The 17,673-nt window shown below is 50.7% G+C and overlaps 1 protein-coding gene across 3 annotated transcripts in view; it reads right to left on the reverse strand.

Moving 5' to 3' along the window:
• Positions 1-600, reverse strand: part of RILPL1 (Rab interacting lysosomal protein like 1) — a 31,673-nt gene extending 31,073 nt beyond the window's left edge. For all 3 annotated transcript variants that reach the window (XM_036276816.1, XM_036276815.1, XM_036276817.1), the window contains exon 1: positions 216-600. In XM_036276816.1, coding sequence (XP_036132709.1) covers positions 216-524 — 309 coding nt within the window. In that variant the 5' untranslated portion in view covers positions 525-600. The remainder of the gene's footprint in view (positions 1-215) is intronic.
• Positions 601-17,673: the final 17,073 nt, after the last annotated feature.

Below are 17,673 nucleotides of genomic sequence, written 5' to 3' on the forward strand. Positions count from 1 at the left end.
AGCTGAGGTGTGACTCCAGAGAACTGCCCTGAATCTCCGGGGCGGTCTAGGACAGGTGCCCCTGGCTGGGCAAGAGAGGGCCAGGGGCCTCCCGTCATCCAGTCGGGTCCGCTCTCATCTAGTCCCTGCACACATGTGCGTGTGCCCAGTGCCCAAGGGCCCTCCGGTCCCAGCGGCCCCACTGCCCCGAGGGGCCGACCGAGGCCGCTGCCCACCTTCTGGTGCTTGCGCTCCTTCTCGATGCGGTCCATCCTCTCCAGGCGCAGGCGGTCCAGCTCCAGGCGCAGCTCGTCCAGCTCCGGCGCGACGTGGTGGCGGCTGACCAGCACCTCCAGGATCTCCAGGACGCGCACGACCTTGGGCATGAGGCGCGCGATGGCCTCGCAGCCGTGCTGGTCGATGACCCGCTCGAATTCGTGGCCCACCAGCGACGCGATGTCGTACACGTCCATGACGGTCAGCTCCGCCACGTTCTTCTCCAGGGCCGACTCGGCCGCCAGCGCCGACCCCCGGTCCTCCTCCATCGCCGCCCGCTCCGCCTTCGCCCACCCCGCCAACTAGTGCAACTCCCGAACTTGACGCGGGCCAGGCCAGCGCCGGGCCGGGCCCACCTCGCGCCGCGCTCAGCGGGCCCTGGGGCGGGGGCGCACCGGCCGGGCGGCCGGCGGCATGGGCGGCGCGGCGGCCGGGAGCCGGGTCAGCGCGCCGGGTGCGGGTCCGGCGCCCGCTCGGCCCGGATCCTGCTGCCAAGTGCGGCGCGGAGGAGGAGGGGGCGGCGAGGAAGGCGCGCGTGCGCAGGCCCGCGGCGCCTCCCAAGTTGGGAATCCGAGTTGGGCGCAATGGAGGCGGCGGGTCCGCCTGGAGAGGGGCCCCGCTGCCTTCGGAACCAGCTCTCGCCCGAGGGCCGGCCCCACGCCCAGCGCCTGGAAAGGAAGGGCGGCCGCCGCCGCTCGGGGAAACTTTGGCGGCAGCGAGGCCGGGTGACCGACTCCCCCCGCGGGGATGCCGCGCGCCCCGCCCCGACCCCGGCCTGGCGAGGGGCGCGTCCCGCTGCTTCCGCCCGAGGGCGCCCTGGGGTCCCCACGGCCGCCCCCTCCCACGCGAGGACTCGGCCGACCCGGCTGGGCTCCGCCCGCTCCCCTGCCCCTCCCCACCCGCCGGCGGCCCCCTCGCGTCCCCACGCACCGCCCCTCCTCCGCCGGGCTTGGCTCCTCCTCTCCCATCCGCCGGGGAGGGTCGCGGCTAGCCGGGCGCAGGGCGGGGGTGGCGACGGTGACGGGGTCGCTCCTCTCTGGACAATTGCCGCGCCGCGGGGCGGCCCCTGCCCGAAGAGGAACGTAGGTGGGGGTCGGAAGGTGGACCCGGGAATGGGGAGCGAGCCCGGCGGACCTGGCGGCGCCGGGCCCGGACTCCGGTAGGGGCGCACCCCATCCCCGGGAGAGGGGCACAGGGGTCGGGAGGTCCTCTGCTCCCGAAACTGCTCGCCCGCCGAGCCCCGTCCCTTAGCGGCTTGGCTCCTTGGGACACACAGGCCACTTTCTGGAGGAGGCAAGGCCGGGGTTAGGATTTCAGCACGCGTTTTCTCGTTCCAAAGCCCTTGTCCATCAGACATCCCTCCACCAGAGCCTTTCCTGAACCCACAACCCCTCCCCCTTCTTACCCCGCACGCAGGGGTTGGGACCTTCTTGCACCCCTACAGCCTGCTGCCTGCCCCCATGAAACTGCCCTTAGCCTACTGAGTTCGGACGGTGTGGGCACACCTACGCCGCCGCAGCTACCTAGGAGCTCCTTGAAGGCAGAAAAAGCTCTTAACGCCCCTGGAGCCATAAATCCCCCTCCAACCTGGCACATGTGGATTAAAACTTTTAAAAATGAAAGCCCTGGCTGGTTAGTTAGAGCGCGGGCCTGCAGACCAGAGAGTCCCGGGTTCGGTTCCGCTGAAGGCAGTACCTCGGTTGCAGGTTGTCCTGGGCCCTGTTGGGGTTGTGTGGGTGGCAACCAGTCTGTGTGTCTCTCTCACATGGATGTTTCTCTCTCTCCCTCCCGCTCTGTCTGAAGATAAATGCAAAAATGTCCTCGGATGAGGATAATAATAATAATAAATAAACATGTATGCCTAGGAAAAAAAAAAATTCAGAAGGCCCTGGCTGGTGTGGCTCAGTTGGTTGGGCACCATCCCATGCACCTCGCTCGATTTCGGTCAGGGCACATGCCCACGTTTCTGGGCTTGCCCGCCTGTGGATGTTTCTCTCTCCATCCCTCTCTCTCTAAAATCAGTAAAAACATATTAAAAACAAAAAAACATCAGTTTACATTTCTGCCCTGGCTGGTTTGACTCAGTGGTTAGAGTGTTGGCCCCTCGGTCGCAAGTGTTGCGGGTTCGAATCCAGGACCAGGGCATGTACCTAGGTTGCAGGTTTGATCCCCAGCTCTGGTTGGGGCAAGATCGGGGACCAGTTGATGTGTCTTTCTCATGTCGATGTTTCTCTCTCTCTCTCCCTACCTCTCTATCTGAAGATAAATGCACAAATGTCCTCAGGTGAGGATTAAACAAAAACAAAACAAAAACTGTGCCCTGGCCAGTTTGGCTCAGTGGTCAGAGTGTCGGCCTGCGGTCCAGAGAGACCCGGGTTCAGTTCCCGCTAAAGGGCATGAACCTCGGTTGTAGTTTGTCCCTGGCCCTGGTTGGGTCGTGCGGGAGGCAGCCACTCGATGTGTCCCTTTCACATCGATGTTTCTCTCTCTCTCTTCCTCTCTCTCCCTCCCACTCTATCTGAACAAAAAAATGGAAAAATGTCCTCAGGTGGAGGTGAAAAGAAACAAAACAAAACAAACACTGCCCTTGGAAAAGGTTCTTTCGACCAAAAGGTTTCAGAACTGCTGCCTTACAAAACAACATCCTAAGTATCAGCACTATTGTACAATGAAGAAACTGAGGTACAGAAAGGTCATATAACTTGCCCAAGGCCAGGCAGCCAGGAAGTGCTAAAACCCGGGTCAGGTCTGTGCACAGCAGCCCCGTGAAGTGGACATATTACCCCCACCCTAGGTCCAGGACAGCGAGGAACAGGGAGGGGCATTAGTTTCCTGTGGCTACTGTAACAAATAGCCACACACTCATTATGAAAAACTGCTAATATTACAGAAGGACAGAGAACAGTATAATGAGCTTCCATGGTCCCATCACCCAGCTTCGACAATTATTAACAAAATGGCCAGTCTTCATTCATATTCCCAACCATCCCACCCTCCAGTGGGTTGGGGTTTTTTTTCCTTTTCTCATTTGTTGGCTTTAATTTTTTGTTTCCTGTATTGATGTAGGGAGAGATAGAAACATCAAGAGGAGAGAATGTCGACTGGTGCATGGGTTGATGCTCAGCCAGTGAGCCACACTTGCCTGGCCCAGCGGGTGACTTAAAACAACATAAACGTATTCTCTGGCAGCTCTGGAGGCCACGAGTCTGAAATGAAGGTGTTGGCAGGGCCAAGCTCCCTCTGAAGGCTCCAGGGGAGGGTCCTGCCTTGCTTCTTCCAGCTTCTGGCTTGCTTGGCTTGTGGTCCCATCACTCCAGTCTCTGCCTGTCCGCACATGGCCTCCTCCCCTGGGTGTCTGTTTCTCCCTTTCTCCTATAGGGGCGCTTGTTACTGTCACACTTGAAAAAAATTAACAGTCGTTTCTTCATATCAAATATGCAGTGTGTTCAAATGTCAATTGTCTCATTTTTTTAATAGTTTTTTGGGGGGTTTAACTCAAGATACAAACAATATCTGCGTATTGAAATTGGTTGATATGTTCCTTAGTCTGTCTCTCTCTTTTTTTTTTTATTCTCACCCGCGGACACCCTTGCGTTTATCTTCAGATAGAGCGGGAGGGAGAGAAGGAGGAAGAGAGAGAGAGAAACATTGATGTGAGAGAGAGACATCGAGTGGTTGCCACCCACACGACCCCAACCTGGACTGGGGACAAACTGCAACCAAGGTACGTGCCCTTAGCGGGAACCAAACCTGGGACTCTCCGGTCCGCAGGCCGATGCTCCAACCACTGAGCCAAACCTGCCAGGGCTCCTTAGTCTCTTTAAATCCTCTTTTTTTCTTTTTTTTATTTCCTAGCCTTCACATTTATTTGCTGATGAACCTGGATTTTGTGTCTTATAGAGATTCTCAGTCTGGATTTTGCCAATTTTACCACTGTAAAGCCTTTTACTTTATTTTATTTTTTAATGTTTTCATTGATTTTTTAGGGAGAGATAGAAACATTGATGTGAGAAACATTGATTAGCTGCCTTCTGCATGCCCCCTACTGGGGATCGAGCCCCAAACCCCCAAATGTGCCCTGACGAGGAATTGAACCGGGACCTTCAGTCCATGGGACGACACTCCATCCACTGAGCCACACTGGCCAGGCACCACTGTAATACCCTTTGACATGTTTATATGTTTCTAAACTTCCTGTAAAGTGGTAGTTGAACCAAGAGATGCGATCTGATTTGAGGTCAGTTTATTTCTTAGTGGTGTGTTCTATCCTTTCTTTTTTTGGGAGGGGGTACTCATTTTTTAACGTTTATTTAGATATAAATCCCATGCAATAATACTCGCCCTTTTAATGTGTAGAGTCAGTGGTTTTTAGTATATTTACAAGCTTGTGCAATCACCACGCTCGTTTAGAATGTTTTCATTCACCAGACTTAGCAAGGGAGCCCAGATGCTGAGCAGGAACCGACAACATGACTTACAGAGGAGGGCATGCAAGTTTGGGCCAGAGTGGACATGTTGGGCAACAACAGAATGGGGATTAAAGGTCCCTCCACTAGAGGGCCTCTTTCTTCAACCACTCCACATACCATGACACTCAACCTCTTCTCTCCATAACAAGGAACAACTATTTAGCGTGTGGGCTTTCTAAGATATGTAAGGAGAACATGTTTTGTCTGTGCATGTCTTTCAAATAACCCACTGGGCCCAGCTAGTGTGGCTCAGTGGTTGAGCATCAGCCTACGCACCAGGAGGTCTCCAATTCGATTCCCACTTAGGGCACATGCCCGAGTTGTGCGCCAAATCCCCAGTGGGGGGCATGTAGGAGGCGGCCAATCGATGTTCTCTCTCATCGATGTTTCTATCTCTCCCTCTCTCCCTAAATCAATATAGAAAAAAATTAAAACAAACAACAAAACAAATAACCCACTGGAGGTGGGGTGGTTGGGAAAATGAATGTAGACTGGCCATCTTGTTGATAATTGTTGAAGTTGGGTGATGGGACCATGGAAGTTCACTATACTATTCTCTGTCCTTCTGTGATATTAGCAATTTTGCATAATAAATTTTTTTGTTAATTCTTATTCGAGGATATTTTTCCATAGATTATTTTTTAGACAGAGTGGAAGGGTGGGAGGGAGAGTGAGAGAAACATCAATGTGAGAGAGACACATTGATTGGTTGCCCCCCACATGGCCTCAACTAGGACTGGCAATTGAACCTGCAACCCAGGTACCTGCCCTAGACCAGGATCTGAACCTGAGACCCTTCGGTCTGTAGGCTGATGCTCTAACCACTGAGCCAAACTGGCCAGGGCTTTATCGTAATATTTTTTTAAGTTTATTTTTTTATCCTCACCCGAGAACATTTTTCCATTTTTTGTTCAGATAGAGTGGGAGGGAGAGAGAGGAAGAGAGAGAGAGAGAGAGAGAGAGAAACATCGATGTGAAAGGGACACATCGAGTGGCTGCCACCCGCATGACCCATCCAGGACTGAGGACAAACTGCAACCGGGGTACGTGCCCTTAGCGGGAACCGAACCCAGGTCTCTTTGGACTGCAAGCCGATGTTCTAACCGCCGAGTCAAACCAGCCAGGGCTATAGTAATTTTTTTAAAAAGTCCTGGCTGGTTTGGCTTAGCAGTTAGAGCGTCGGCCCGCAGACCAATGAGTTGCAGTTAGAGCGTCGGCCCGCAGACCAATGGGTTTGATTCTGGTCAAGGGCACTTACCTCGGTTGCGATTTGTCCCCGGCCACTCGATGTGTCCCTTTCACGTCGATGTTTCTCTCTCTCTCTTCCTCTCTCTTCCTCCCACTCTATCTGAACAAAAATGGAAAAAATGTCCTCGGTTGAGGATAAAAAGAAAAAGAAAAAAAGACTGCAGACCTTATTAACCAAGGTCACCCCAATGAATTAAATTTTTAAAATATCAACAACAAAAAAGCCTACAGGCTTGAAGGAATGCCTGGAGTGACCACAGCCTTGCTTCAGCCATGGGGGGAAGAAGAGAGAGGTGATGTCACCCACAGAACGGGTCTGGAGTGGGAGGGAGGAGGAGTGGGTGCGGGGGACACCCGGAGCTGGGGCGGGCAGATGACAGAGGGCTCCTCACTCTGAGTCAGTTGGGCTGGGCATGTAGCAGAGAGAAGCAGTGATTGTGTGGAAGGAGAAGTCACTGCTTCCTGGAAAATCAGGCCACAGGGCCCTGAAAAACCACACTGGGCTCTGAGAGGTGCCGTGTGGACTGAATGTTTGTGTTCCCTCAGATTCATAGGTTGATATCTTAGCTTCCAATGTGGTGGGATTAGGGGGTGGGGCCTCTGGGAGGTGATGAAGTCACGAGGGAAAGCCCCCGTGCCCAGAAGGAGTACCTAACAAAAGAGACCCCAGAGAACTTCCGCCACTTGAGGGCGAAGGAGGGACAGCTGTCGGCGAACCAGGAAGAGGCCGGAACCAGACACGGAATCTGCTAGTGCCTTGACCCTAGACTTCCCAGCCCCCAAAGGTGTGAGAAATAAATTTGAGTTTGAAAATGACCTCATCTGCCCTGGCCGGTTTGGCTCAGCGGTTAGAGTGTTGGCCTGTGGACCAGAGTCCGGGTTCGATTCCAGCCAAAGGCACATACCTGGGTTGCAGTTCATTCCTGGCCCCCATTGGGGTCGTGTGGGAGGCAACCAATTGATGTGTCTCTTTCACATCAATGTTTCTATCTTTCTCTCCCTCCCATTCTGTCTGAAAATAAATGTAAAAATATCCTCGGGCAAGGATTAAAAAAAAAAAGAAGAAAAAAATAAAAAGGACCTCATGTATGGTATTTTTGTTAAAGTAGCCCAAGCTACGATGACTATTTATTTTTCTTTATTGAATTTCAGAGAGAGAGGAAGGGAGAGGGAGAGAGAGATAGAAACATCAATGAGAACATCGATTGGCCTCCTCCTGCACGCCCCTCACTGGGGACTGGGCCCACAACCTGGGCATGTGCCCTGACCGGGAATCGAACCAGTGACCTCTCGGTGCATGGGTTGACGCTCAGCCACTGAGCCATACTGGCCGGGCATGATAGACTATTTTATGAGCACCCCTACTTTTCAGGAGTGTGGGAAGTTTCTTGCCCAACTCAACTTGTCTTAGTCCGATCTTTGCGCTTGATCCCAAGAACTTAACCTGAAATAAAAGCTTCATACTCTCTCTTGTACCCACCCATCCTCCTGACTTCCTGTGGTTGCTATTCTGGCTTCTCATTCCTCCTCCTCCCCCTCCCTCTTTAATTTGACAGACTTGGGATGGACATGAACAATTTTGATGTCATGGTCACATCTTGCAACACCAGAAATGTCACGAGACTCACAGTATGTTCTGCACTGATTCTACTTAACAGTTTCCCTCCCTCCAAGGACACTGTATGGAACATACAACCAGGCTCCCCAAATCCATCTTGGGAAACAGGAAGATCTAACCTCAGCCACAGTTTTCTGTGAAGTACGTTGGGCATGCGCTCTGAACGTCAGTGTGTTCCCACCTGGAGAGAGTTCCTGCAAATGCTAGTCTGGGTGGGATTTCCATTCTGTTACATGTCCTGACAGGCGTGCCCTGCTTGGGCCATCTCATCCACTGACATGCGGGGCTCCTAAGTAAAGAAAAGGTTTCCAGACAAATATTTAAGAAGTAGAGAACAAATCCCCCATCGTTCGTGTAGGGGTTGCATGTGCGGGGCAATGCTTTATGAGACAGTAGACAGGGAAGCGGGGCAGACGAGGGGTGAAGTCTAGGCGGAATGTTCCAGGTCCGCCGGCTTCACAGCCTGTGGGCTGCTGGGTCTGATGAGATGTCGGGGAGGGTGTGTGAGACCACGGAGTGTAGAGCTGTCCAGCAGCACGAGCCGGGGTGGGGACGGTGGGGCAGTGGGGGAAGGTGAGCAATTCATCTGCCCACTCCTTCTTGTCTCTCTTAAGTCCTCCGCGTGGGCCACTAGCCTCCCCCATTTCCAGGAGGACCCCACCTCCTGGGTTGGTCCTGGGTGCTAAGGCGGCTGCAGCCTTTGCCCCTGTGATCACCTGAGACCATCAGAAATGTCAGGGGCTGAGGACACTGCCGCACCCAGAGGGCTCTGCGGCCACAGGCCCGGTCGGGTGTGAGCTGTGGCTGGGGTGGTCACGTGGGGGGTAGGGAGAGGGGTGCAGGTGGGAAGAACTGATCTGGGTCTGGCCTGCCATACCCATAAATAACCTGGACATTTGCAAAGTCATGTATTGAGTAGAATTCTTCCCATACCATTTCTACTCCCAGGCCAACGGCTGTTGACAGTTTGGCCCTTGTTCTTCCTGACTTTTTTTTTCTTGGTGAGAATATGCATATGTATCTAAACACACATTTATTTTTAATATGTTTTTATTTTTATTTATTTTTTAATCTTTATTGTTGAATGTAGGATGTATTACAGATGTTCCACATTTTCCCCCCATTGACCCCCTCCTCCCCACTCCCGCCCCCCTCCCGCCTTTTCCCACACTGTTGTCTGTGTCCATTGGTTATGCATATAAGTTCTTTGGTTTATTTCTTCCCACCCCCCCAACCCCTTTCCCTTTGAGGTTTGTCAGTCTAGCAATGAATTTGTTCTTCTTAATCCCTTCACCTTTTTCACCCATTCTCCCAACCCCCTCCCATCTGGCAACCAACAAAATGTTCTCTGTATCTATGAGAATGTTTCTGTTCTTCCTGTTCATTTTGTTTGTAGATTCCATTGTTGACAGATATGTATTCATTGCCATTTTGTTTGTTCATATATTTTATCTTTTTCTTCAAAAAGACCCTTCATGATTTCATATAATAACGGTTTGGTGGTGATGAACTCCTTTAACTTTTTCTTGTCTGGGAAACTCTTTATATGGCCATCGATTCTAAATGACAGCTTTGCAGGATAGAGTAATCTTGGTTGTAGGTTCTTGCTTTTCATCACTCTGAATACTGTATTTCTTGCCACTCCCTTCTGGCCTGCAAAGTTTCTTTTGAGAAATCAGCTGACAGCCTTATGGGAACTCCCTTGTAGGTAACTAGCTGCCTTTCTCTTGCTGCTTTTAAGATTCTCTCTTTGCCCTGGCCGGTTCGGCTCAGCGGTTGGAGCATTGGCCTGAGGTCTGGAGAGACCCGGGTTCGGTTCCCGCTAAGGGCATGTACCTCGGTTGCGGTTTATCCCCAGCCCTGGTTGGGTCGTGCGGATGGCAACCACTCGATGTGTCCCTTTCACGTCGATGTTTCTCTCTCCCCCCCCCCCCCCCACTCTATCTGAATAAAATATCAAAAAATGTCCTCGGGTGAGGATAAAAAAAAAAAGATTCTCTCTTTGTCTTGAACCTTTGCATTTTGATGATGATGTGTCTTGGTGTGGGCCTCTTGGGGTTCATCTTGTTTGGGACTCTCTGTGCTTCCTGGACTTGTATGTCTGTTTCCTTCACCAAGTTAGGAAAGTTTTCTGCCATTATTGTTTCAAACAGGTTTTCGATTTCTTGTTCTCTCTCTTTTCCTTCTGGCACCCCCAAGATGCGAATGTTGGCACACTTGAAGTTGTCCCAGAGGCTCCTTACACTATCCTCATTTTTTTGGATTCTTTTTTCTTTTTGCTGTTATGATTGGGCGTTTTTTGCTTCCTTATATTCCAAATCGATGGTTTGCTTCTTGGATTTACGTACTCTAGTATTGAAGCTGTGTAAATTATTCTTTATTTCAGTTAATGCCTCCCTCATTTCTGACTGTGCATCCATCATTTCTGACTGGTCCTTTTTATGCTCTTGAGGCCCTCACTAAGTTCATGGAGGTTCTCACTGAGTTCATTGAGCATCCTTATAAGCAGTATTTTGAACTCAGCATCTGTTAGGTTGCTTATCTCCATTTCGCTTAGTTCTTTTCTTGGGGTTTTGTTCTGTTCTTTCATTTGGGACCTGTTTCTTTGTCTCCTCATTTTGGCTGCCTCCCTGTGTTTGTTTCTGTGTATTACTTAATGAGCGGTATGAGGCTATCTGAGACCAGATGCTGCTTGTTTGAAAAAATTTAGGAAAAATCTGAAGCAGGATCCAAGACAGGTCAATCCTATGGTTAAGCAACTGGCAACAGCTTGGGTGGGCCTGAAAGTTGGGTGGGGTGGGGCGGGGCCTCAGGGAGTCAGCAGGGCGGGGCTACCAGTGTGAGCCAGGTGCTGGAGTCCCAGATATGGGGGCATCTGCCGCCCCAGGGAAGGGCTCACCAAAGGAACAAAGGCCTCTGACAGCACGTTTGTCCCGGAGAAAGCCCCCTCTCCAGCCCTCGCTCCCGTGCCAAACAGCTCAGTTCTTCCCTGTATGTCTCTGGTGCCCCTCGAGCTGCCTCCCCTCCAAGCTTAGAGGGAGAGAGTCCGATAAGTCCGTGCGCGGGCCCTTTAAGGAGCTGCCTGGGGCTCCAGCCGCCTCAGCCTCCCTGAGCCTCAGTTCCCGCTGGTTTTCCAGCCAGAAGTGATGGGGATTCTCTTCCTGGCACTGGAACCCTGAGCGGGGCACCTGGTGTGGGACGGGGACCCCTCAGTCCTCAGGAAGGACCTTCCCAGCCCAAGTATCCTCCTGATTTTTATCCGCCACATGTGGGTGTGGGACCAGCCCGTCCCCTCTGCCCTCCTACCAGTCTGGATGCAGCTGCTGCTTTAATTCCGTAGTTGTAGGACTGCTATTCAGGCGGTTTTGAGTGATGGTTGTTCTGTAGTTTAGTTGTAACGTTGATGTGGCTGTGGGAGGACGCGATACCGCGTTTGCCTACCTGCCATTCTGACCGGAAGTCCTAATATGTTTTTATTGATTTCAGAGAGAGGAAGGGAGAGGGAGAGAAACATCAGTGAAAAAGAAACATCAACATTGATCGGCTGCACGCCCCCTACTGGAGATGGAGCCTGCAACCCAGGCATGTGTCCTGACTGGGAATCAAACAGGTGGCCTCTTGGTGCGTGGGTCAATGCTCATCCACTGAGCCACACCAGCTGGGCAAAACTTTCTCTTAAAAAAATTATTTTTATTGATTTTTATTTTTTTATTCTTCACCCGAGGATATTTTTCTTCTTATTATCAGATAGACTAGGAGGAAGGGAGAGAGAGGCAGAGAGAAACATCAATGTGATAGAGCCACATGGACTGGTTGCCTCCCTTGTGACCCAACCAGGGCTGGGGATGAACCGCAACTGAGGTACATACCCTTGACCAGAATCGAACTCACGACCCATTGGTCTGTGGGCCGATGTTCTAACCGCTGAGCAAAACTGGCCAGGGCTTTATTGAATTTTAGAGAGAGAGGAAGGAAGAGGGAGAGAGAGATAGAAACACTGATGATAGAGAACACTGATTGTCCGCCTCCAGCATGCCCTACACGGGGGATCAGGTCCACAACCTGGGGATGTGCCCTGACTGGGAATCGAACCAAAGACCTCTCGGTGCATGGGTCCATGCTCAACCACTGAGCCATACCAGCAGGGTGAAAACTTTTCTCTTTTTAACCCTTTAATTTTCTTTTCACGTAGTTACACACAACTTTCTTTAAGTATTGTTCCTCCCTCTTCACTAATGTTCTCACCAGGGATCCTACCATCAGAAACAGCCTCCTTCTGTTCTGTAGCTTCTTCTGCTTGGATCACCCTCTTCGGCCTGTAATTAATTACTTCCAGGTATTGTTCCCTGTGGGCACACAGAGCCCATCACAGGGCCATGTGACCCGGCCTCACTCTCGGTGATGGTCTTTCATTTACACTTTTCATTTTTTACAGCTGCTAATGTTGCCTTTGGTTTACGATTCAGCACGAGAGTTTGTATCAGTCAGAAAACAACTCCCAGCCAGGCCAGTGTGGCTCAGTGGGTAGAGCGTTGTCCCGTGGACTGAGAGGTCTGGGTCTGATTCCTGGTCAGGGCACATGCTTGGGCTGCGGGACTGATCCCAAGTAGGGGCGTGCAGGAGGCGGCTGGTCCATGTTTCTCTCTCTCTAAACAAACAAACAAACAAACAATAAAAACATATTAAAAAAAAAAAGAAAGAAATCCAACAGGGGCCACGACTTCTTTAAAATAAAGGAAACAGAACCCACTCTAGATCTTTCAACAGAGAGGTTTACATGTAGGAAAGTGGTTAAATAGGCACATGTGTTACCTACTGCCGTGTGAAAAGTGACGCCAGAACTTAGCGGGAAACAGTAACGGTGGTTAAAACAACAAGGGTCACGGGCTTTCACGGTGTCTGCAGGGCTGGGACTCAGGAGGAGCTTGGCTGGGCGGTTCCAGTACAGTGAGTCTCTCACCAGGTTGCAGTTAAAGCATCAGCAGGGGCTGCGGCCACCTGAAGGCTTAATGGGCAGGGGAGCCACTTCCAAGGTAGCCGTCACATGACTGTTGGGGGGGGGGGCTCAGTTTCTCTCCCTGTGGGCCCTTCCCAGGGCTGCTGGAGCGTCCTCGTGACAGGAGAGCTGGCTTCCACCACAGCGGAGATTCAGGACAAGGTGGGAGCAACAGTGCCTTCCGGGACCGAGCTTCGGAGGTCATGCCCTGCCACATCTGCCACATCTGCCACATCCTCTGACAGAAGTCACTAGGTCTGACTCCCAGTCCAGGGGACAGGAACCGGGCTTTGCCTTTTGAAGGAACAAGGGCCAAAGGATGTGTGGATACACTTTGAAAGCATCACAATGGGCGAGATGAGAGCCGAGGAGACAAACCGGGGATGATGAGACACCCACAAATGAACAACGGCGGAAAGAGCCTACCTCGCTCAGGACTGGAGGAAGTGGGGTTACCAGAACCCAGGAGCCAGGCCCGGCCCGAGGAAGCTGAAACGTCAGAGGAGCTGGAGCCCTGAAGATGCAGGTCCCGGACTATGCGCCTCCCACAACACAGAGGGAGACTGATGCCCTTCCTCCGCCCTCCAGTCTTCTGTCAGTGCCTGCAACTGGCTGGCCCTGCCAGGAAGCAGAGTGCAAGGACGCCTGGGAAATGTAGTTCCTTGTGAAGCACAGGTGAGCCAAGGGCTGGGATGGGTGTGAGATCACATGGGCAGGGATGCTCCTAACATGGCTGATATGGTAAGGTGGTGTGATAGTGTGGTTAAATCTGTCTTGTATCCTGAGTGTTTTTTTTTTATCCTCACCCGAGGATATTTTTCCATTTTTTGTACAGATAGAGTGGGAGGGAGAGAGAGGAAGAGAGAGAGAGAGAAACATCGATGTGAAAGGGACACATCGAGTGGCTGCCACCGGCACAACCAACCAGGGCCGGGGACAAACTGCAACCGAAGTACGTGCCCTTAGCGGGAACCGAACCCGGGTCTCTCCGGACCGCAGGCCGACGCTCTAACCGCTGAGGGAAACTGGCCAGGGCATGAGTGTTTTTATATGTTAATGTTCTGGATAAAGTGACACTTAAAAAAAAAAAAAAAAGAATAAAAGACAATTCCCCAGTCTCCTTTGACTTTCTCTGATTTTAAAAAAGACCTTTGTGGGCCCCCCTGGTGTGGCTCAGTGGTTGAGCATCAACCCACACACCAAGAGGTCGCCAGATCGATGCCCAGTCAGGGCACATGCCCAGGTTGTGGTCCCAGTCCCCAGTCCCCAGTGCGGGGCATGCAGGAGGCGGCCCATCGATATTTCTGTTTCTCTCTCCCTCTCTCTCTAAAGTCAGTAAAGACAAATACAACAACACAAACCTTTGTGGGACCAGAATGGAAGGGGAGGGAGTGTTAGTGCCCAGACAGCAGAAAGCTGATGTAGCCTTTCTGTGGAAACGGCCTTTGTTATTCTCTTTAAAACTTGCCAGCATCGGAGAACAGACTGATGCAACTGGTACAACCCTCATCAATTTCTAATCTGATTCCTAGTCTCCGCCACAAGCTTCTGATTCCAAGCAGAAATAAATTATTTGGTCCACTCTAGGTATATGCCTGACAGTTAAAACATATGTCCACATAAAAATGTACATACAGTATATGTTTATAGCAGCATTTTTTCATAATTGCCCCTAAATGGAAACAACCCAAATGTCCATCAGTGGATGAGTGGATCAACAAAATGTGGTCCATCCATACAATGGATTCTTTATTTTTTATTTTTTTCTTGGCCGCCTCCTGCATGCCCCCCCACTGGGGATCGGGCTCACATCCTGGGCATGTGCCCTGACTGGGAATCGAACTGTCAACCTCTTGGTGCGTGGGTCAGTGCTCAACCACTAAGCCACACCGGCTGGCCAAACAGATTTTTTGGTATGTGCCCCTAGTGGGAACCAAACCCAGAATTCTCTGGTCTGCAGGCCAATGCTCCAACCGCTGAGCCAAACAGGCCAGGGCTCATACAGTGGATTCTTTATTATCAGTCATCAAGAGGAATGAAATACTGGCAGGTACTGTAACATGAATGAACCTTGAAAACATGATGCCAAGTGAGAGAAACTGGTCACATAAGGTAAGATATTGAAGGAGTGTATTCTAAATCCATAGAGACAGCCCTGGCCGGGTAGCTCAGTTGTTTGGAACATTGTCCACATATGCCAAGATCGCAGGTTCAATCCCCAGTTAGAACACATACAAAAATTATCAAATGAATGCAAACGTAAGTGCAACAACAAATCAGTCTCTCTCTCTCTCTCTCTCTCTCTCTCTCTCTCTCTCTCTCTTCCTCTTTGTACAAAAATCAATCAATAAAAATTTTTAAAAAATCCATAGAGACAGAAAGTAGATTAATGGTTGCTAGGAGGGGGCGGGGGGATGGGGAATGAATGCTAATGGGTACTGGGTTTCTTTTTTGGGGTGATGAAATGTTTTGGAATCAGTGGTGATGGTTGAATAACTCTGTGAATATACTAAAAACCAATGAATCATTTAAAAGGGTGAATTTTATGGTATGTAAATTATATCTCAATAAAGCTGGAAGGAAGGAAGGAAGGAAGGACGGAAGGAAGGAAGGAAGGGCCCATTTTTTGTTGCACCTCACTGACCACCAATCAGCACCTTGTGGGTTCTGGGCCCGACACTGTTTGTTGTATTGGGTGTTCTCATGCACACCATAGTGCACTAGCTCATGCTGATCTGTGTCAAGGACATGAAAGTGCACACTTACTGTGGGTGACCTGGCACGTCTAGAGAGCCTGTGGTTCTGAATTAATTCGTCTTCACCCTGACATAGTGTTGAAGGACACCTAATGAGTAATTATGACAATAATGCTGAAAAAGGAAAACCTATACAAAGAAGGAACTAGACCAAAAAGTGATAGTGCTTATTTTATAGTACTATGATTAGAGTTACTGTGTCTCTTTTCCAATTATGAGATAGTACAATTACTTTTATAACATAAAATATAAATTTACAGATCACATCTGACTGTCTTTGGTTTGGCCACCACTGTGTTTTAAAAAATTGGAGCTGAATATACTTAGGTATAGCACCTAGGGTAGTTTGCCATAGTCCTTCCTACTCCCTATTGCACGAAGCTAGTGCCGTCTTTCATTCATACAAACTGCCTGACCCTGAAGGCATTTGTATTTGGGTCCCCTGATTTATAAAATAAAACCCCTACAGCATACAATTGTCCACATTTAATTCCCTGATATGTGGAGTTAAATATTATTTAATTAGTTCATAAATCAAAATTAACATTTGATTTCTAGATAAAAACAGAATTGCTCTTGGCATTTTCTTTTTCTTTTTTATTGATATTTAGAGAGAAAGGGAGAGGGAGAGAGAGATAGAAACATCAATGAAAGAGAACATCGACTGGCTACCTCCTGCATGCCCGCCCGGGAGATCAGGCCTACAACCTGGGCATGTGCCCTGACCAGGAATTGAACCAGTGACCTCTGGGTGCATGAATCAACGCTCAACCACTGAGCCACACCGGCCAGGCTGCTCTTGGCACTTTTCTATAGAGTTGGGTTGCTTGGGAGGTCAAAAAGTATTGACCATCAGTTTAATTCAATTTAATAGGAAACCTCTGTAGGTATTTTAAGCAGAAAGAGATTTAATACAGGGAAATAGAGCGGTATGAATGTGCTGGTGAACCTGAAGAAGCAGGCTCTATGCTGAGCCTCCTCCAAGGGTGGCTCCCAGAACAACACTACAGAACTGACCAACCAGGAGAAGCCACTGCCACAGCCTGGAAGATGGGGAATCAGGGACCACTATTAGAACTCTTGGGTTCAATCACACATTGTCACATCCAGGAAGTTTCCATCACTGTAGCTGCACCTGTTTCTTGAGGCTGAAAGTGGGAAACTGGGCCACTACTGCCCCCTATTGCCGGATGTCTTTAAGAACAGACCTCTCAAACTTGCATAGCACAGTCATACCTGGTGTCATCTGATCCTTCCCAGATAAACAAGGCATCTGCCTTTCTTCCCCTTTACAGATAAGGACAGAGATGATGTAACATAAGGTCACACAGCTCCGTGCAAAACTGGAGTAACAACAACCCAGGTCTCCATATCTCCTGGCCAGTTCAAAGAACTCAGCTATCTTGTCATGAGTGAGGTCTGCTGTGGGTCTGACAGTGCAGCGGACACGCGGTGCCTCGTGAGTGGGGCAGACTGGTAAGTACAACCCAGGAGGCACAGGTCTGCGTTGTGAGCACAGAGGACGGGGCTAGTATTTGGCAGAAGGATGTTCGGGAACATTTCGGAGAACAGACGAGGCACATATGAGTAGGGTTTTGAGGGATGAGCAGGAGGATGTCAGGAAGGAAAGGGCCTGGGGGAAAAAATAGTCCAAGCAGTTGGCAAGAGCTAAGGGGGTATCGTGTGGCAGCAAGACTTTGGGGGAACCGAGAGGATTCTAATTCTGGAGGATTTGGACAAAGTCAAAACAATTTTTTTTTACAGTAAAATAAAGTGCGTTAGTCGTAAGTTTACATCTTGCTTTAATAGGCAAACACTCATGTACCCTTCATTTAGGTGAAGATGTGAAACATTTCCCGCATCCAGGAGGTCCCCCGGTGTCCCCTCCCCGTCTATACGTACCCGCCTCCATCCTTTCCCGGTCGATGTTGGCGGGGTGCGGGAAGGCCAACATCAATCTCAAAGCCCTTGGCTTCAGCCCCCATCTCTCATTCCGTCCACTCCTGTTGTTGCCTCCAAATCTTTCGCCATCTTTCTGAACAATCCTACGAAGGTACCGCAACCAGGCAGGGGAGGTTTCTTGAGACAGTCGCTTTGTCACGTGGTCCATAAAAACGTCAGGTGGCGCGCGAAAGGCGGTGGCGATGGGGCCGACGTGTTTTGGTCCTTCGGAGCCACCGTCCAGGCTCGGGCCGCGCGCAGCCGCCATGTCCCTCGGCGGCCACCGTGCGGGCGTTACGTGGCAACTACCGGCGCCCGCCAATCCACGGCGCCCGCATCAGCCCCCTCGGCTGGCGCAGCCGGAAGGGGCGGAGCTGAGGCGGTGGCGGC

The sequence above is a fragment of the Molossus molossus genome, unplaced genomic scaffold (assembly GCF_014108415.1).
Source record: "Molossus molossus isolate mMolMol1 unplaced genomic scaffold, mMolMol1.p scaffold_m16_p_22, whole genome shotgun sequence".
In the NCBI taxonomy this organism is placed as follows: domain Eukaryota; kingdom Metazoa; phylum Chordata; class Mammalia; order Chiroptera; family Molossidae; genus Molossus; species Molossus molossus.